The sequence below is a fragment of the Dipodomys merriami genome, unplaced genomic scaffold (genome assembly GCF_024711535.1).
Source record: "Dipodomys merriami isolate MVZ:Mamm:240054 unplaced genomic scaffold, mDipMer1.0.p SCAF_378, whole genome shotgun sequence".
In the NCBI taxonomy this organism is placed as follows: Eukaryota; Metazoa; Chordata; class Mammalia; order Rodentia; family Heteromyidae; genus Dipodomys; species Dipodomys merriami.
In genome coordinates, this window is record NW_027205359.1 from 943,433 (window position 1) to 958,183 (window position 14,751).

The 14,751-nt window shown below is 44.9% G+C and overlaps 1 protein-coding gene across 16 annotated transcripts in view; it reads left to right on the top strand.

The window, feature by feature from the left end:
* The window catches only part of LOC138804873 (supervillin-like), a 137,786-nt gene extending 129,191 nt beyond the window's left edge, over nt 1-8,595 (top strand). For all 16 annotated transcript variants that reach the window (XM_069989382.1, XM_069989384.1, XM_069989372.1 and 13 more), the window contains 5 exons: nt 709-864; nt 2,674-2,817; nt 4,473-4,597; nt 7,379-7,534; nt 7,623-8,595. In XM_069989382.1, the coding sequence (XP_069845483.1) occupies nt 709-864; nt 2,674-2,817; nt 4,473-4,597; nt 7,379-7,534; nt 7,623-7,709 (668 nt within the window). In that variant the 3' untranslated portion in view covers nt 7,710-8,595. The remainder of the gene's footprint in view (nt 1-708; nt 865-2,673; nt 2,818-4,472; nt 4,598-7,378; nt 7,535-7,622) is intronic.
* The last annotated feature ends 6,156 nt before the right edge of the window (nt 8,596-14,751 follow it).

Consider the following 14,751-nt stretch of genomic DNA (forward strand, 5'->3'; position numbering starts at 1 on the left):
ATAACTAAGCATTGTTATAATATCACTTGTTAATTATATGTACTAGGAAATACTTTGTATGTGTGTATGTATGTGTCTATGACTGCATCCATGTGTGTGCAAATGTATGCACATATACATTTTTAGCCACTGGTATTTCAACGTTGATGAATATTTTATTTGTTCCCTTTGAACATTTTATTGAGGTATTTTTCTTTTCCTTATATACCTTCAGCTATTAACTAATTTCTAATAGTACAGCTATTAACTAATTTCTAATAGTAGAGCTATTAACTAATTTCTATTTTACAATTGTTCCCCATTTTGTTTCTTGATTTTCCACTATTGACGTTTTTTTGTACTGTGACTTTTTATTTTTCATAATTAATGCCTAAGTCTTTTCTCTCCTGATTACTTCTTTTATCATTGCAATGATACAAGCTTTCCCCTGTGTGGAGATGTAATAATAAAATTCCCCCCAAACCCTCCCTGTATAACTGTTGTAAGTCCTGCAGCTCATGGTTAAGCACTTGACTCACATGCACAAGGTACTGGGTTCCATCCCCAGCACTGCTAAAAAAAATAATAATAATAAGGCTTTCCCCATCTACACTTACATGAAGGCTAGCCATGTTTCCCTGGCCTTGTGAATTAGGCCCTATTTTCCCCTTGGCCCATCTGGCATATGATCATCTGTTGTCTTCAGCCTTGTTTACTTTTCTCTCTCAGATCCTGGCAGTTTTAACTTCGCCCCCCGCCTGTTCATCCTCAGCAGCTCATCTGGGGATTTCTCAGCCACGGAATTTGTGTACCCTGCCCGAGCTCCCTCTGTGGTCAGCTCTATGCCCTTCCTGCAGGAGGACCTGTACAGTGCACCACAGCCAGGTGAGGCCTGCGAGGCCTGCAGGGGCCCAGCTTGGCCTGAGCACCTCCCCTGTAGTCTGTGTACATTAGCAGTCACTAGACCACGCCCACTGCAGAGCATTGGCCCATTACATCATTCCACCCTCCATTTACCCAAAAGGGAAAGAGTATGAAGTCACATATTAATAGTTTCAGGCCATGAGGCTCAGTCCCTTCCTGCGCCCATAGACCACATTAGTACGGTGAGAACAGCAACATCAGAATGGACCTTGGCTCGGCTGCTAGGCTTCCCCTCAGACCTCATAATCCTCAGCCAGCTGCCCTTGCTCTAGCTGCCATGATTGCATTTGAAACATAAAAGAAAAAAAACAAAATGGAACTGGATAACTTGAGAAGGGTAAGGCTGGAGGAGCGGGGAGAATGGGGAGAATGATAGAAGGGGTGACATTGATTGAGATGCTGCACTCATAAATTGATATGTTGAATTGAAAGCCCTTGTACAACTACTTGAAGGTGATTTTTTTTTTGGGTCCAGTCGTGGGGCCTGAACTCTGGGCCTGGGTGCTGTCCCTCAGCTCTTCAGCTCAAGGCTAGCACTCTACCACTCGAGCCACAGCGCCACTTCTGGCTTTTTTCTTTTTGCTTATGTGGTGCTAAGGAATTGAATCCAGGGCCCCAGGCATGCAAGGCAAGCGCTCTACCACTGAGCCACTGAAGGTGATTTTTTTTAAATAGGAGAATAGCAGAGAGGGACTGTGTTGGCCAGGGATCTTCTGATTACCAGCAGGAACTTTCCCAGAAGCCCTAGTAGACCTCTGTTTATGTCCCATCTACCAGAGTTTGTCACATGGCCACCCTAGCCGCAAAAGCGAATGGCTAAGAAGTAGGGATGGGACATTTTCTGAGTTAGCCAGAGAGGTGTTAGCCCATGACTGCTAAATTCAAGGTCAGAGATGTTTCTACCAGGCTGTCACCTCAAAGCTGAAGCCTCTGGGCTATCACTGTAGTTGGGACACTCACTGAAGAGTGGGCTTTGTAGATACTCCTCCTTCCTGCCTATCAAGCTGGAGGCCATCTGTGCCTGAGCTCCTGATGGTCTCTTGTCAGATACCTCCAGCTTAGAGATAGAGCCCAGGTCACCAACAAAGCTTGACCCGCTGCACATGTCATGCATGGGTGACATTAGTGTCCAGAGGGGTGGTTGCTGTCATCCTGTACCTGGGACTCAGATGGATGATCAACCTTCACTGGGCAATTCAAGTGTGTGTAGTTTTCCCAGAACCCCACAATACACTCTAGGAAAGGATTCAAGCCAGTCAAGTTAGTGGAATGTGTCAGAATTGAGACTGGCAGAGAAAAGGAGGAGGTGGAGATGGAACATTTACTCTTTTAAAGCCCATTTCTGTGTCAGAGAACTGAGGACTTTATCAGTGTTCAGTAGTCAGGTGTGGACACAAATGTCACTGAGCTGAGGACAGGCAAGATGTGCTCCAAGTTTCCACGATGCTCTTTGGAGACTCGTGGTGACAAACAGCCCCTTGACACTTGACACAGGCCTAGCCACAGCTAAGAAGGCCTGAGCATGAGCTGGGGAAAAGGAGGAGGATTTGAAAAGAAAGAAGATGAAAAAGATTCTTGTACCTCTGCTCTCTATACCTAGGGGGCTTTTCTAAGATTAACTTCCAAAGGGCTGGGGCCTTCCAGTGTCCCCTTCATCCTCAGGGAGATGTCCGCATCTGAGGGGGTGGGGGCTTTCCTTATGTCTGGGGCAGAGCATGCTAGAAGCAGCCACAAGGAGCTCCTAATGGTCTGGCTCTGTCCTCCCCTCAGCGCTTTTCCTGGTTGACAATCACCATGAGGTATACCTCTGGCAAGGCTGGTGGCCCATCGAGAACAAGATCACCGGCTCTGCCCGCATCCGCTGGGCCTCTGACCGGAAGAGTGCAATGGAGACTGTCCTGCAGTACTGCCGAGGTAAGGGGAGGTTCAGAACCAGGGAGGAGCAGCCAGAGGCCCAGACCCACATTTCCCACACATGCCCATCAGCATGGCACAGCCTGGCAGATAGCAATGAAGCCAGTGTCCATTCTAAGCATTTGAGACATATTACTTTTAAGATCCATGTATTCTCATCTGCTGGCACAAGTGGGAATTCATTTTTCTCATTCGTATGATGAGACCATGTAACTTGTGTGAGAAGTTTGGGTTTTACGTAGGAATAAGGACACCAACTCGAAAGGAACTCGGCAAGGCAAAGTTTACTTCTGCAGAAGGGTGCACCATCAACCTAAACCAAGCACCCAGCAGGCAAGCTGCTCCCTTTTTATCTCTAACCCAGCCAGCCACACCCCTCGGCTGCTCACATTTGCTGAGCTCAGGTTGACAATCTGCAAAAGGATGTGGCTTAACCGGATATACCTAGAATTCAAGGAGCCTCTAACAGGATGTCTTAATCAAAGTGCAGCAAGAAAAGGATGTAAATGTAATCAACAAAGGCCAAGCCCCCTGTCCAAAGCAGAAACTTTTCAGAAAAACAATTCTCACAAGATCAACAGAAAGGAAGCAGTCCACCTTGACAGGAAAGATGCTTTTCTCACACTTGGTATCCTAAAGGTGCATTACGAAACACACAGGATGGACAAAAACCCTGTTGCATTTGGGATTTAGTTGTGCTGCTAGACATGTGGGCCTCCACGAGGCATGTTCTGTGTAAAGCAGCGTCTTTGGAAAACAGAAATCTTCCCCAGAAAAAAACTGTCAAAAAGTCACTGTCCACCATTTCAGCATTCCTTATCATTTTTACTATTCCTTTGTTTAAAAAGGATTTCTAGTAACCCAGGCGTAGTGGTTTATGCCGGAATTCCGGCTGCTTGGGAGCTGTAGGGTGGAGGATCTTGTTTAAGGCCCACTAGAGGAAAAGCTTGAGATCCTGTCTGAGAACCAAAAACAAAAAAGCAGTTGTATCAGGTACAGCAACCTGCCTTGAAAGCCTAATGCCCTGAACTCAATCCTCAGGGGAGAATCCTGGGGGGAAAGAAAGTAGCAAATGCATGGGGTATTTTTTCCCATACCTTCCACATGAAATATGTAATCTTTTGGATAAAATTAAGGAGCCAGTAATGAATGCTTTATCTGAATGTTTCTGGTTTTGTTGATTATCTTCACGTCACTGAATGTGTGCAGTTGTTTGCTTTTTTATCTTGAAAAGCCTTTGTAGTAGATTCCCAAACTTTCCACCAAATATGGAAGCTTCAGTGCTTATAAAAGACACTTCCATGACCCATCTAATGCGATTGAAGTTATTCTGTGTTACGAGGTGAGAGGAAACCTGCACAGGTGACTGACAGGAGGAGCTCCGGATAGCAGCTATGGCCACCCAAGGATCCAGAAGCATTGTGTTAGTCTCAGGACAAAGACGTCATGTTGTCTTCATGGCACTCTGTCATCAAGGACATCAGATTCACATTTTACATTATTTTCATCCATGTGTTGTTATCCACTACTTTTAATTGTCATTTTAAACTTGAAACTAGGAGTTGTGACCAAAGAAGACAAGGTTCCAAGGGAAGTCAGAGGAAAGACAGGGTTCTTGTGCCCCCTGACATTGTTTGCATTCTGTGTCACCACAGGAAAGAACCTCAAGAAGCCACCTCCCAAGTCTTACCTCATCCATGCTGGTCTCGAGCCCCTGACGTTCACCAACATGTTTCCCTGCTGGGAGCACAGGGAAGACATTGCTGAGGTCACGGAAATGGTAAGCGCGTGTCTGCACATTGCACTGTTCAGGCAGGTATGCTCAGTAGGGCAAGGTATCCAGTCTATAGTTTATAGCACTCTCAAGAGAAAAAGAGAAAGGAAGGAAGGAAGGAGGGAGGGAGAGAGGGAGGGGAGGGAAAGAAAGAAAGAAAGAAAGAAAGAAAGAAAGAAAGAAAGAAAGAAAGAAAGAAAGAAAGAAAGAAAGAAGGAAAGAAGGAAAGAAAGAAGGAAGGAAGAGAGGGGGAGGAAGGGAGGGAAAGAAGGAAGGAGAGAGAGGGAGGGAGGAAAGAAGGAGCAAGAGAGGGAAGGAAGGGAAGGAAGGAAGGAAGGAAGGAAGGAAGGAAGGAAGGAAGGAAGGAAGGAAGGCAAGAAGGAAGGGAGGAAGGAAGGGAGGGAGGAAGGAAGGAAGGAAAGAACTAGTTTAGGAAGAGGAGAAATCTAACAGGAAGTCAGTTGGACTTTTCTGGTAGTTTTCTATACATAGAACTCAGACTTCCTTAAATACTTATAAGTGGAGGTGTATTTATTTATTTTGAAGACCATAAATAAAAACTGCAGTCCTGGCTGGGAAGGTGGCTCAGTGGTAGAGCGCTTGCCTTGTATACCTGAGGCCCTGGGTTCGATTCCTCAGCACCACATAAGAAAAAAGAAAAAAGCCAGAAGTGGCGCTGTGGCTCAAGTGGTAGAGTGCTAGCCTTGAGCTAAAGAGCTGAGGGACAGCTCCCAGGCCCAGAGTTCAGGCCCCACGACCAGACCCAAAATAATAATAATAATAATAATAATAATAATAATAATAATAATAATAATAATAATAACTGCAGTCTTTTCATTCTGTTGCTTCTCAAAGTCTACAAAATACATGTTTCAGAAGTTAGCCTCAGGTAAAAAAGACACAGGACAAGCCTTGATCTCAGGTGTGTTCAGATCATTAGACCTGGTGATGTACTCATAGCCAGGTGTTACTCAAAGTTTCCTTAATATTGTCTTTTGAGTCTGGTACCAATGGCTCATGCCTATAATCCTATCTACTCTGGAGGCTGAGATCTGAGGATTGAATGCAGCCAGGGCAGGAAAGTCTGTGAGATTCCTATCTCCAAATAACTACCAAAAAGCCAGAGGCAGAACTGTGGCTCATAGAGTGCTAGAGTTGAGCAAAAAAACAGTTTTAGGACAGTGTCCAGGCCCAGAGTTCAAGCCCTAGGACTGGGACTTAGAAAATTGTGTTTTATGTGTCCATCTGATATTAACTGAGGCATTCATTATAACGTCTACCTACCAGAATATTATTATCTAGAATTTTTATTTTGGTGGTACTGGGAATTGAATTCAGGGCCCAATGCCTACTAGGCAGGTGCCCTACCAATTCAATTGAGCCATGCCTGCCAACCTGTCTTTGTGCAGCCACGGGTTTTGATCTCCACAGGGAAGAGCCAACCTCAAGCCTGATTTCTGATAGAAAGCAACATGTTATAGAAGTTAATGAATATGAGCAAACCAGCCCAAAGGCTCCAGGGATTGCCAACACCTTACCAACTTCATGCAGTCTAAACACAGGATGGAAATCACCATCATATTTCTGCATCCACTGTAGATCACTGGATGTCAGCAGGAGCTGCATGATATTGTACCAGCCTGTGGGATTTCAGCCAGGAGGAAGCGGGCTTCCCCCGCAGCGTGCCATACTAATTAATTAAGATTTACTAAGTGCTTGTCCTGACTGGGCACCACTCCAAACACTTTACATTCATTTTCTTACTTAATTATCAGAACAGTCCATTAAGATTTGGCTTCTTATTATCCCAATTTTTCCAGCATAGGCGTAGAGACACAAAATCTGGAGTTACTCGTCCTGTGTCCCCAAGCATCAGGAAAAGAACCAGCCATGGGCACAGGCAGGCTCACTCTAAACACACCTCAAAAATCCCTCCACGGGCCAGTTCCATGTGTTGCTGACTTTACCAACAGTGTGTAGTCACCCTTTCCGCCCATCCAGCCACCCAAAAAGGACAACCCATGTGGGATCCAAGTTTAATGGAGGAAGATAATTTCCACTGAATAATCTTAATGTACACAGTTGTTTTGGAAGGAAAAAAGGGGGGAGTAGGGAAGGGAGGGAGGAAGGGAGTGTTGATTCATGAACATATTGAGCAAGTTCTCTACTGCTAAGCCACATCCCCAGCCTTATTTTTCTATTGTGGATCAAGAACTCATCCCTGGGGCAGAAACGGGTGATAGCTTTTAAGGATGTGGAGATCACCATTAGAGGCCAGCCTGGACAAAAGCATGAGACCCTACCTGAAAAATAAACTAAAATCAGCAGGACTGAGTCTTTGGCTCAAGTTGTAGAGTACTTACAAACACAAGAGCCTGACTTCAGTTTCCAGACAGGATATGTGAGAGAGAGAGACAGAGATAAACACAGAGACAAAGACAGGGACACAGAGAAAGAGAAAAAGCACAAATGCCATTTATGTGTAAGCTTCTAAGTATTTAGGCTGTGAATCCAATCATTTTATTCTTTAATTCACTTATGAGAAAGTGAATTTTTTTTGGAGGCAGTCCTGTTACAGTATTTATCTGAAACTTGGCAGTTGGATGAGAAAACATAAAAGCCAGGATGTGATCCTTTATATTCCAGGCCCTGGTCCCTCCCTTCACAGTGAAATGAAGCTATGAACCTGCCTCTCTCAGGCTGTGGCACAGATAGGCAGGGCTGCATGTTCACTAGCACGTGATCAAATGTGGCACACACCAAGCTCTCTCTGCTTCTCCTGTCTAGGACACGGAGGTTTCCAATCAGATCACCCTTGTGGAAGATGTCTTGGCCACACTCTGTAAAACCATCTACCCACTGGCTGATCTCCTAGCCAGGCCACTCCCAGAAGGAGTGGATCCTCTAAAGCTGGAGATTTATCTCACTGATGAAGACTTCGAGGTGAGTGGTCTTTGGTTGAGATGTTACTTAAGCAGCACCCAGAGTCTCAGCATCCTCTCACACAGTGGGCATTTCTTGTTTCCTCCAGTTTGCTCTAGATATGACGAGAGATGAATACAGCGCACTGCCCACCTGGAAGCAGGTGAATCTGAAGAAAGCAAAAGGCCTGTTCTGAGTGTCACAGATGCCGGAAGAGCCTCATGGTCACCTTCAACCATAGCACCCCCAAAATGGATACTTTTTTCGGACTGATTTTTTTTTATTATTTTGAAATCAAAGGGTTTTTAAAAAACCCCAAACCTGATCTTATTAACGATACCGCTTGTCCTGGAGTTGTGTATTTTGTAAATGTTTTAAGAGAACTCTTTGGAAATGTACTTTCCACAGTTCAGCAGGTGATGTCAATTAAAGCATTTCTCTGTGCACTTGACCGGTGATTTAGAGCCACAGCTCTGCCCTCTTCCTTTGACTACACATGGCCGACCCTCTTTTTGTAGCAGTTCTCTTTATAAAAGTGTTATTTTGATAGTTTGTGGATTCTAAAATATATATATTTATATAAACACCATATAAATCAAATATGTATTTAAAAAAGCAATATGTATTCATTCACTTTTAATTTCTTTTTTTGATGTCAAAATATTACTGCAAGATAGCTGAAATTGCTTCTGTTGGCTTCAGTCTGCCACCCGTCTGTATTCTCACCTATTCAGAAGCATTTCCTGTCACATTAGATCTGACTTGTTTTGAGTACTGCTTCCGGTGCTAAAATGAACAGAAAAAAATGTACTGAATGGCATGGACTCCGAAGAATCTATGCAAATCTACCTTTAATATCTCCCCAGAAATATATAGTGCCTTGTTTCAATGTACAGTTTATATACAGAAAAGTTTGCTCTGCCTTTTTGATGATGGTTTTAAATGTTATCTACAGTTTTACTCTCAAATAGTAGAAAGAAAAACATCTCAATTTCTAATACCCATTGTAAACATTACACAGTGTCATTTTGTGACATAAGGACCCCTCCAAAAAAAAAATAAAAACTTCAGAATAATCACAATTAATTGATTGGTTTACATTGACTTCCAAGCAGGTTCCTTTGTGTGGGGCAAGAAGAGTCATAATTGTCAATCGAGTAACAATATTTTGCCATTAAATATTAACTGCTATAAATCTGGATCTCACTTAGGGCAAGATTTTATATACATAGCATCATAGGATTAAGAAGTCAGATATTTGACCTCTGAGTACTATAATGAGGACATGTTTTTACAATCATTATTCACCACAAGCTTTTAATCCTCTAGCTGTTTCCAACATTTGATTTCAGGATGGGTATCTAAGATATACAGAAAATGAGTTAGAAAATTCCTCATATGTTCTTAAAAGTCCAAAGCTAGGGCTAGGGGTATAGCTCAATGGTATAGCTCTTGCGTTGACTCCCAACCCCACCAAAAAATAAAAAGCTGGGCTTGGTGGTACTTGGAGACAGACATAGGAAGATTGAGATCATTTTATCATCTGGGCAAAAGTGAGAGACCATATCTGGGATCGGGGCTGGAAGGGAGAGTTTAAAATAAAAGGCTCAAATGTGTCTCGAGTGGTAGAGCACTTGCCTGGCAAGCACAAGGTCCTGAGTTCAGTCCCCTGGACCACACAAACAAAACGAAAACACCCAAAGGCATGGTTTTGATCTACAACTGGGCTATGAGCAGTTGCAGCCCCTCTCCAGGTTTTGTCCAGGTTTTAATAAGTCTGATAATCACACAGCTACCTTGAACTTTGCATGCTCCACCCTGGGACAACAGCTGAGTCTGGGGCCTGGACATTCCACTTTCCTAGTGTGCGGTTTGGGCCAGTCACTGCAAGTCCTTGCCTTGGTTTCCTTAAGAAAGGAGACAATTGCTTGTCATCCTGCCAGCATCACAAGACTCTCTGTCATGGTGCTACATACCTACTGGCATCTGGGCTCTTGCAATGGTGGCTGAAACCAGAAAGCAAGATAGTTACTAGGCGCTACTTAGGAATTTCAGACTAAATAAAATGAAGTGCAAGGGAAAGGAGAGAGGGTTCTGAATGGTGTTACCCCATAGGTACAATCCACAGGAGTGGAGAAAGGGTTTTATAGCCAGCAGAGCAAGCTGAGGAGCAGCTGGAGGGAGCATTTCCCAGAGAAAGGAGGGCAGGCTCTGGGGGCTCCATGGCTCCTACTGCCAGTCCTGATGCTGTCCGCTGTGGAGCTTGAGCAGGTTCCTGACCTTTCTGTGCCTCAGCTCCATGCACACCTGTAAGATGGGCTCGTAATACCTCGTAATACCAATGCCTACCCCCCACACTGCAGAAGGTTGTGTGCAAAGCCCCTTGTTGCTATGCTGCCTAGTTGTTATTTAATAATACAGAGGGTGCAGTCTTAGAAATCCTTTGCCCACTAGAGCAGGACCATTTGGTATTACAGGTCGTGAATGCTTCTACAGATGGCAGTCATTCATGTTTCCAGAGGGCCCCAAGACTCCACTACCCAGAACTATCCAGTAGAGATAGAAGAGAACCCAGTACACAACTCAGCTCTAACACTTCTCCAAAATCTCAATCAACTCCATCTGCAGGATAACTCCACCATTGTGAGGAGGAGGGGCTAATGTGGTAGGTTCTCCCATTCCTGGTGAGACCCTCTGGAAGCTTCCTGAAAGATCAACCCTCTCTAGAAACTAGACAGAACAAGAGAGATGGGCCTTCTTTCTGCTGATGCCCTGCTATCGAAGGGTTTTTACCCCTACTTATTTAGAATCCAGATGATGTCAGCTGCCCTCTGGGCTTCTGTGTAGACAGAGCTACTCCAGTGTCCACAGCCAGCGCCACTTGGCTTTCACTGGGCAGCAGGGCAGAATGAGAAGGTGGGCCACAGTGCCTTCTGTGATAGGGAGAACTTGAGTGCTAACCAAAAATGTGTGGGCTGCGGGGGAAGGGGGGGCATTCCGAACCTGCATCCACCTTTCCAAAGGGAAGAAGGGCATGTCTACATCTCTAGTCACTGGAAGGGGGAAGATGGTGGTGAAGGCTTGGTTCCAACCTTGTGGTACGATTGAGAAGGGATTGGGTGGTGAAGGTGTTTCCTTTATCAGTGGGTTAGTCCACTGATGAGTTCATCCTGGGTTGGCCGTTAGGAGACAGAACATGGCTGAAGGAAGCAGTTCTCTGGAAATCCTCTTTCTCTTCCTCTCCCCCCTCCTCGCCCCCCCCCACACGTACTTGCTCTCTCTTTCTGTCTCTTTCTCTCCTCTATCTTGGAGGTGAGTAGCTTTCCTCAGCCAGGCCCCTCCACCACCATGCTCTTCCTCACCATATACCTGAAACAACAGAATCAGGTGACCATGGACTGAAACCTCTCAAACCATGAGCCAAAATGCCCCCCAGGTTTCCTCTAGAATGTTGTCTAGAATGTTAAGAACTGACTTATACAGCCTCACCCTGGCTGGGCAGGGTGGCAGGAAAGCCACCTGTGTGTAGTGTCTTCACAAAGCTATGCAGAGTGGCTTTGCGAATTCTCAGGGTCTCCATCAGACCCTGTCTCCCAAACACCCCCCAAAAGCACATAGACTAAAGAAAGATAGAGTACTTGCTATGTAAACAGACTCTAGAAACATTTCCACCTGCCCCCTGCCACCAGCCAGTCCTTCTAGAACAGAAAGCCATCCATTTCTGCTGGTATAGGTAAGACCTGTCATACTGGCGACTTGAGTCTTGGATTTCTTCATTAATACTAATTTTACTGACAGGGTTAGAGTGAAATGTTTGCTGTTAAATATCAAAATGTCCTGCTGACAGATTTATAGTATTTTGGAAATAGTAGCTGGAGAAGCCAAGACTCAGAGTTGGGCCTGGCCAGAGAAGGAAATACAGAAGTAACCCCAGAAAAAAGGGCATTAGTCACCCATCTGCCAAGGGACCAGCAGGTGGCACTGTGGCTCATCAACAAAAGGCAAGGCATCAACTCCTGTGTATGTCATCTGATCCACCCTTTCTAAAGATGCCAGCTGTTAAGCAATGGAGTGAGACAAGGCCTTCATATTACACTTGTCACTGACCCTAACACCTCTCTTTAGTGTGTTTCCTGTACAGAGAATTCTGCAATGCACCGTGTGCCAGAGGTAAAAACCATCCTACCGCCGCCTCTTCTATCTTCCTCTCCTGGGCTCTGGCAATAGCCCTGGTAACAGGTGTCCAGAAGCCAGCATTCACCATGATGGAAGCGGGGACAATTAAATGAAACATGCCTCAGAAACTAGGTTAGGGATCTTCCAGTCACAGTTCATCTGGCTCTAAAGATTCCTCCATCCTAAAAGCATACTTTTTTTTTCACTTTTTCCCTCTTTCCCAGTTTGATTATCTTTAGAAAGAAGATGATGCAGCTGGACACAGGTGGCTCATGCCTGTGATCCTAGCTACTCAGGAGGCTGAGATCTGAGGATGGTGGTCCCAAGCCAGCCAGGGCAGGAAAGTCCATGAGACACTTAAATCCAATTAACCACCAGAAAACTAAACATGGTGCTGTGGCTCAAATGGTAGAGCTGAAGAGTTCAGGGAAAGCGCCCAGGCCCAGAGTTCAAGCCCCTATGGCCAACAAAGAAAGGAAAGGAAAGGAAAGGAAAGGAAGGAAAGGAGGGAAGGAGGGAGGAAGGAAGGGGAGAAAAGAAAAAGAAAGAAAGAAAGAAAGAAAGAAAGAAAGAAAGAAAGAAAGAAAGAAAGAAAGAAGAAAAGAAAGAAGAAAAGAAAGAAGAAAGAAAGAAAGAAAGAAAGAAAGAAAGAAAGAAAGAAAGAAAGAAAGAAAGAAAGAAAGAAAAGAAAGAAAGAAAGAAAAAGTGATGCTCATCAGGCAAGCTCTCTACTGATGAAAAGTGCTGAATTCCATTTATCAAATACTTAATTAGCCTCACTTGGAAGCGATTCATAATCATTCCTTCAACTTGCTGAATAAGCAGAGAACATGGCATGATCAGACAATTTCAAATATAGATTTCCGTAGAGGCTGTACCTGTCAAGATTGTGAGCACATTTCTGAATTAGCATTACCATTTCTCCCCCTGCTGCCCAGAGTCCCCTGCACTGGAGCCCCTTGGCCTGACCCGTTGGTTCTGTGCTCACCAGGGCCTGGACAGAGGGTTAACCCTGTGAGTGGCTGCCACAACCAGGAAGGAGGTGGGGGGGCGGAGGCAGGGAGGGCCTGAGGGCAGAATCTCACTTCCCAGCCCAGATCATCTCTCAGCTCAGCCAGCTCGTATTCTCTTTTCCACTGAGGCCACTCTCCTCACTTCCTGTAACTCACACTCCTGCACCCTTTCTGCCCTGGGAGTGAGGGGAATTAGGTCCCCTGAGAGACAGAGGCACTTTTAATGAAGGACACCCACCAACTCAGAGAGCAAGGTGACTCAGAGACATTTCCACAGGCAGCAAATGTGGTCCCCTCTACTTTCAGATCTGAACTCCAAACCTACGTCACCCATCCAACCATTCTGCCAATAATTCATTAATCACTAACTATGGGTATGAAAATCACTATGTGTTAATCTGGTGGATGCACACAGTCCTTGGCATTCAGGACAAGGTATACTATTCAAAAAGTTCAAAAGCAAAGCCACGGGTGACACTGGTGGCTCACACCTCGGGAGGCTAAGATCTGAGGGTCACAGTTCTAAGCCAGTTAGGCAAAAAAAAGTCTGTAGATTCTTATCTCCAATTAACCAATGTGTGTGTGTGTGTGAGTGAGTGAGAGAGAGAGAGAGAGAGAGAGAGAGAGAGAGAGAGAGAGAGAGAATCACTATAATATAGTGAATCCGCAGCCTCATACATCTTTTTGCTACAACTCTTGATTACGTCGTCAAGGTCACATCAAGGAGTTGACCTCTACTGACTAGTTTTGCAGAAGCACACTGGCTCAAAAGCCATGAATTTGAACACTATTTGTTAGAGTACAAGGCTGCCTGCTGAGTGTGCAGTCTTGTCCCTGGACAGTTTAATGTCTTTGTCCATAACCCACCAAGTGAGATGCTGCTCATGGGTTTCGCACTCAAATTCAGGAGTGGAAGTCATGAAAGACAATGCCCGTGCCTGCCCCCCACCACCACCCTTCCCCATGCACCCATGATATGGAAAGTTGCTAGTGAAGTACCAGGTACAAGGATCAGATTTTAATTTTTGAATTCTCATCCTTCACTAGCTGTGTGCTTTTGGTAGTTTACTTGACCTCTCTGTGTCTTGGGTTTCCTATCTGCAGAGCAAAAGCTATGTGAAGTGCACACGTAGGTACTAGCACAGAGCCTGACATATAGAAAATTATAAAGTACTCATTATCCACCAAGTGACTAATAGCACTGAAGCCATGTGGAAAAATTATGACTACAGGTGCTGATGACTTTGATCATTTCATTGTTTTTAAATGGTTTTTTTTGTTTGTTTTTTTGTTTTGTCAGTCGTAGGGCTTGAACTCCGGGCCTGGGTGCTGTCCCTACGCTCTTCAGCTCAAGGTGAGCACTCTACCACTTGAGCCACAGCGCCACTTCTGGTTTTCTGGTGGTTAACTGGAGATAAGAGTCTCATGGACTTGCCTGCCCAGGCTGTCTTTAAACCTGGATCCTCAGCTCTCAGCCTCCTGAGTAGCTAGGATTACAGGTGTGAGCCACTGGCACCAGGCTTAAATCTATAATATTAAAATTCAAACTGGAGCAAGAAGGGGCAGGCACTATTCTCAGGACAGTAAAATGATCACCATGCTGCCTGGAAATGCTCACATCATTTGCTACAGTATTTCCATCACTGGAAATTTCAAGTATGGAGGTTCACAAAAATATGCAAAAGCTTTTCTCCCCAAATGTTAAAACAAAAATTATTACCTGGGGGCTGGGAATGTGGCTCAGTGGTGCCTTGCAAGCATGAGGCCCTGGGTTCGATTCCTCAGCACCACATAAGCAAAAAGAAAAAAAGCAGGAAGTGGTGCTGTGGCTCAAATGGTAGAGCACTAGCCTTGAGCTGAAGAGCTGAGGGACAGCGCCCAGTCCAGAGTTCAGGCCCCAGGACCCCCCCAAAAAAAGTTATTACCTGGCATTGGAGGCTCAGCCTGTAATCCTAGCTACTCAGGAAACAGATCTGAGAATCTGAGTTCAAATCTAGCCCAAGCAGGCAAGTCCATGAAATTTTTTTTATCTCCAATTAATCTGCAAAA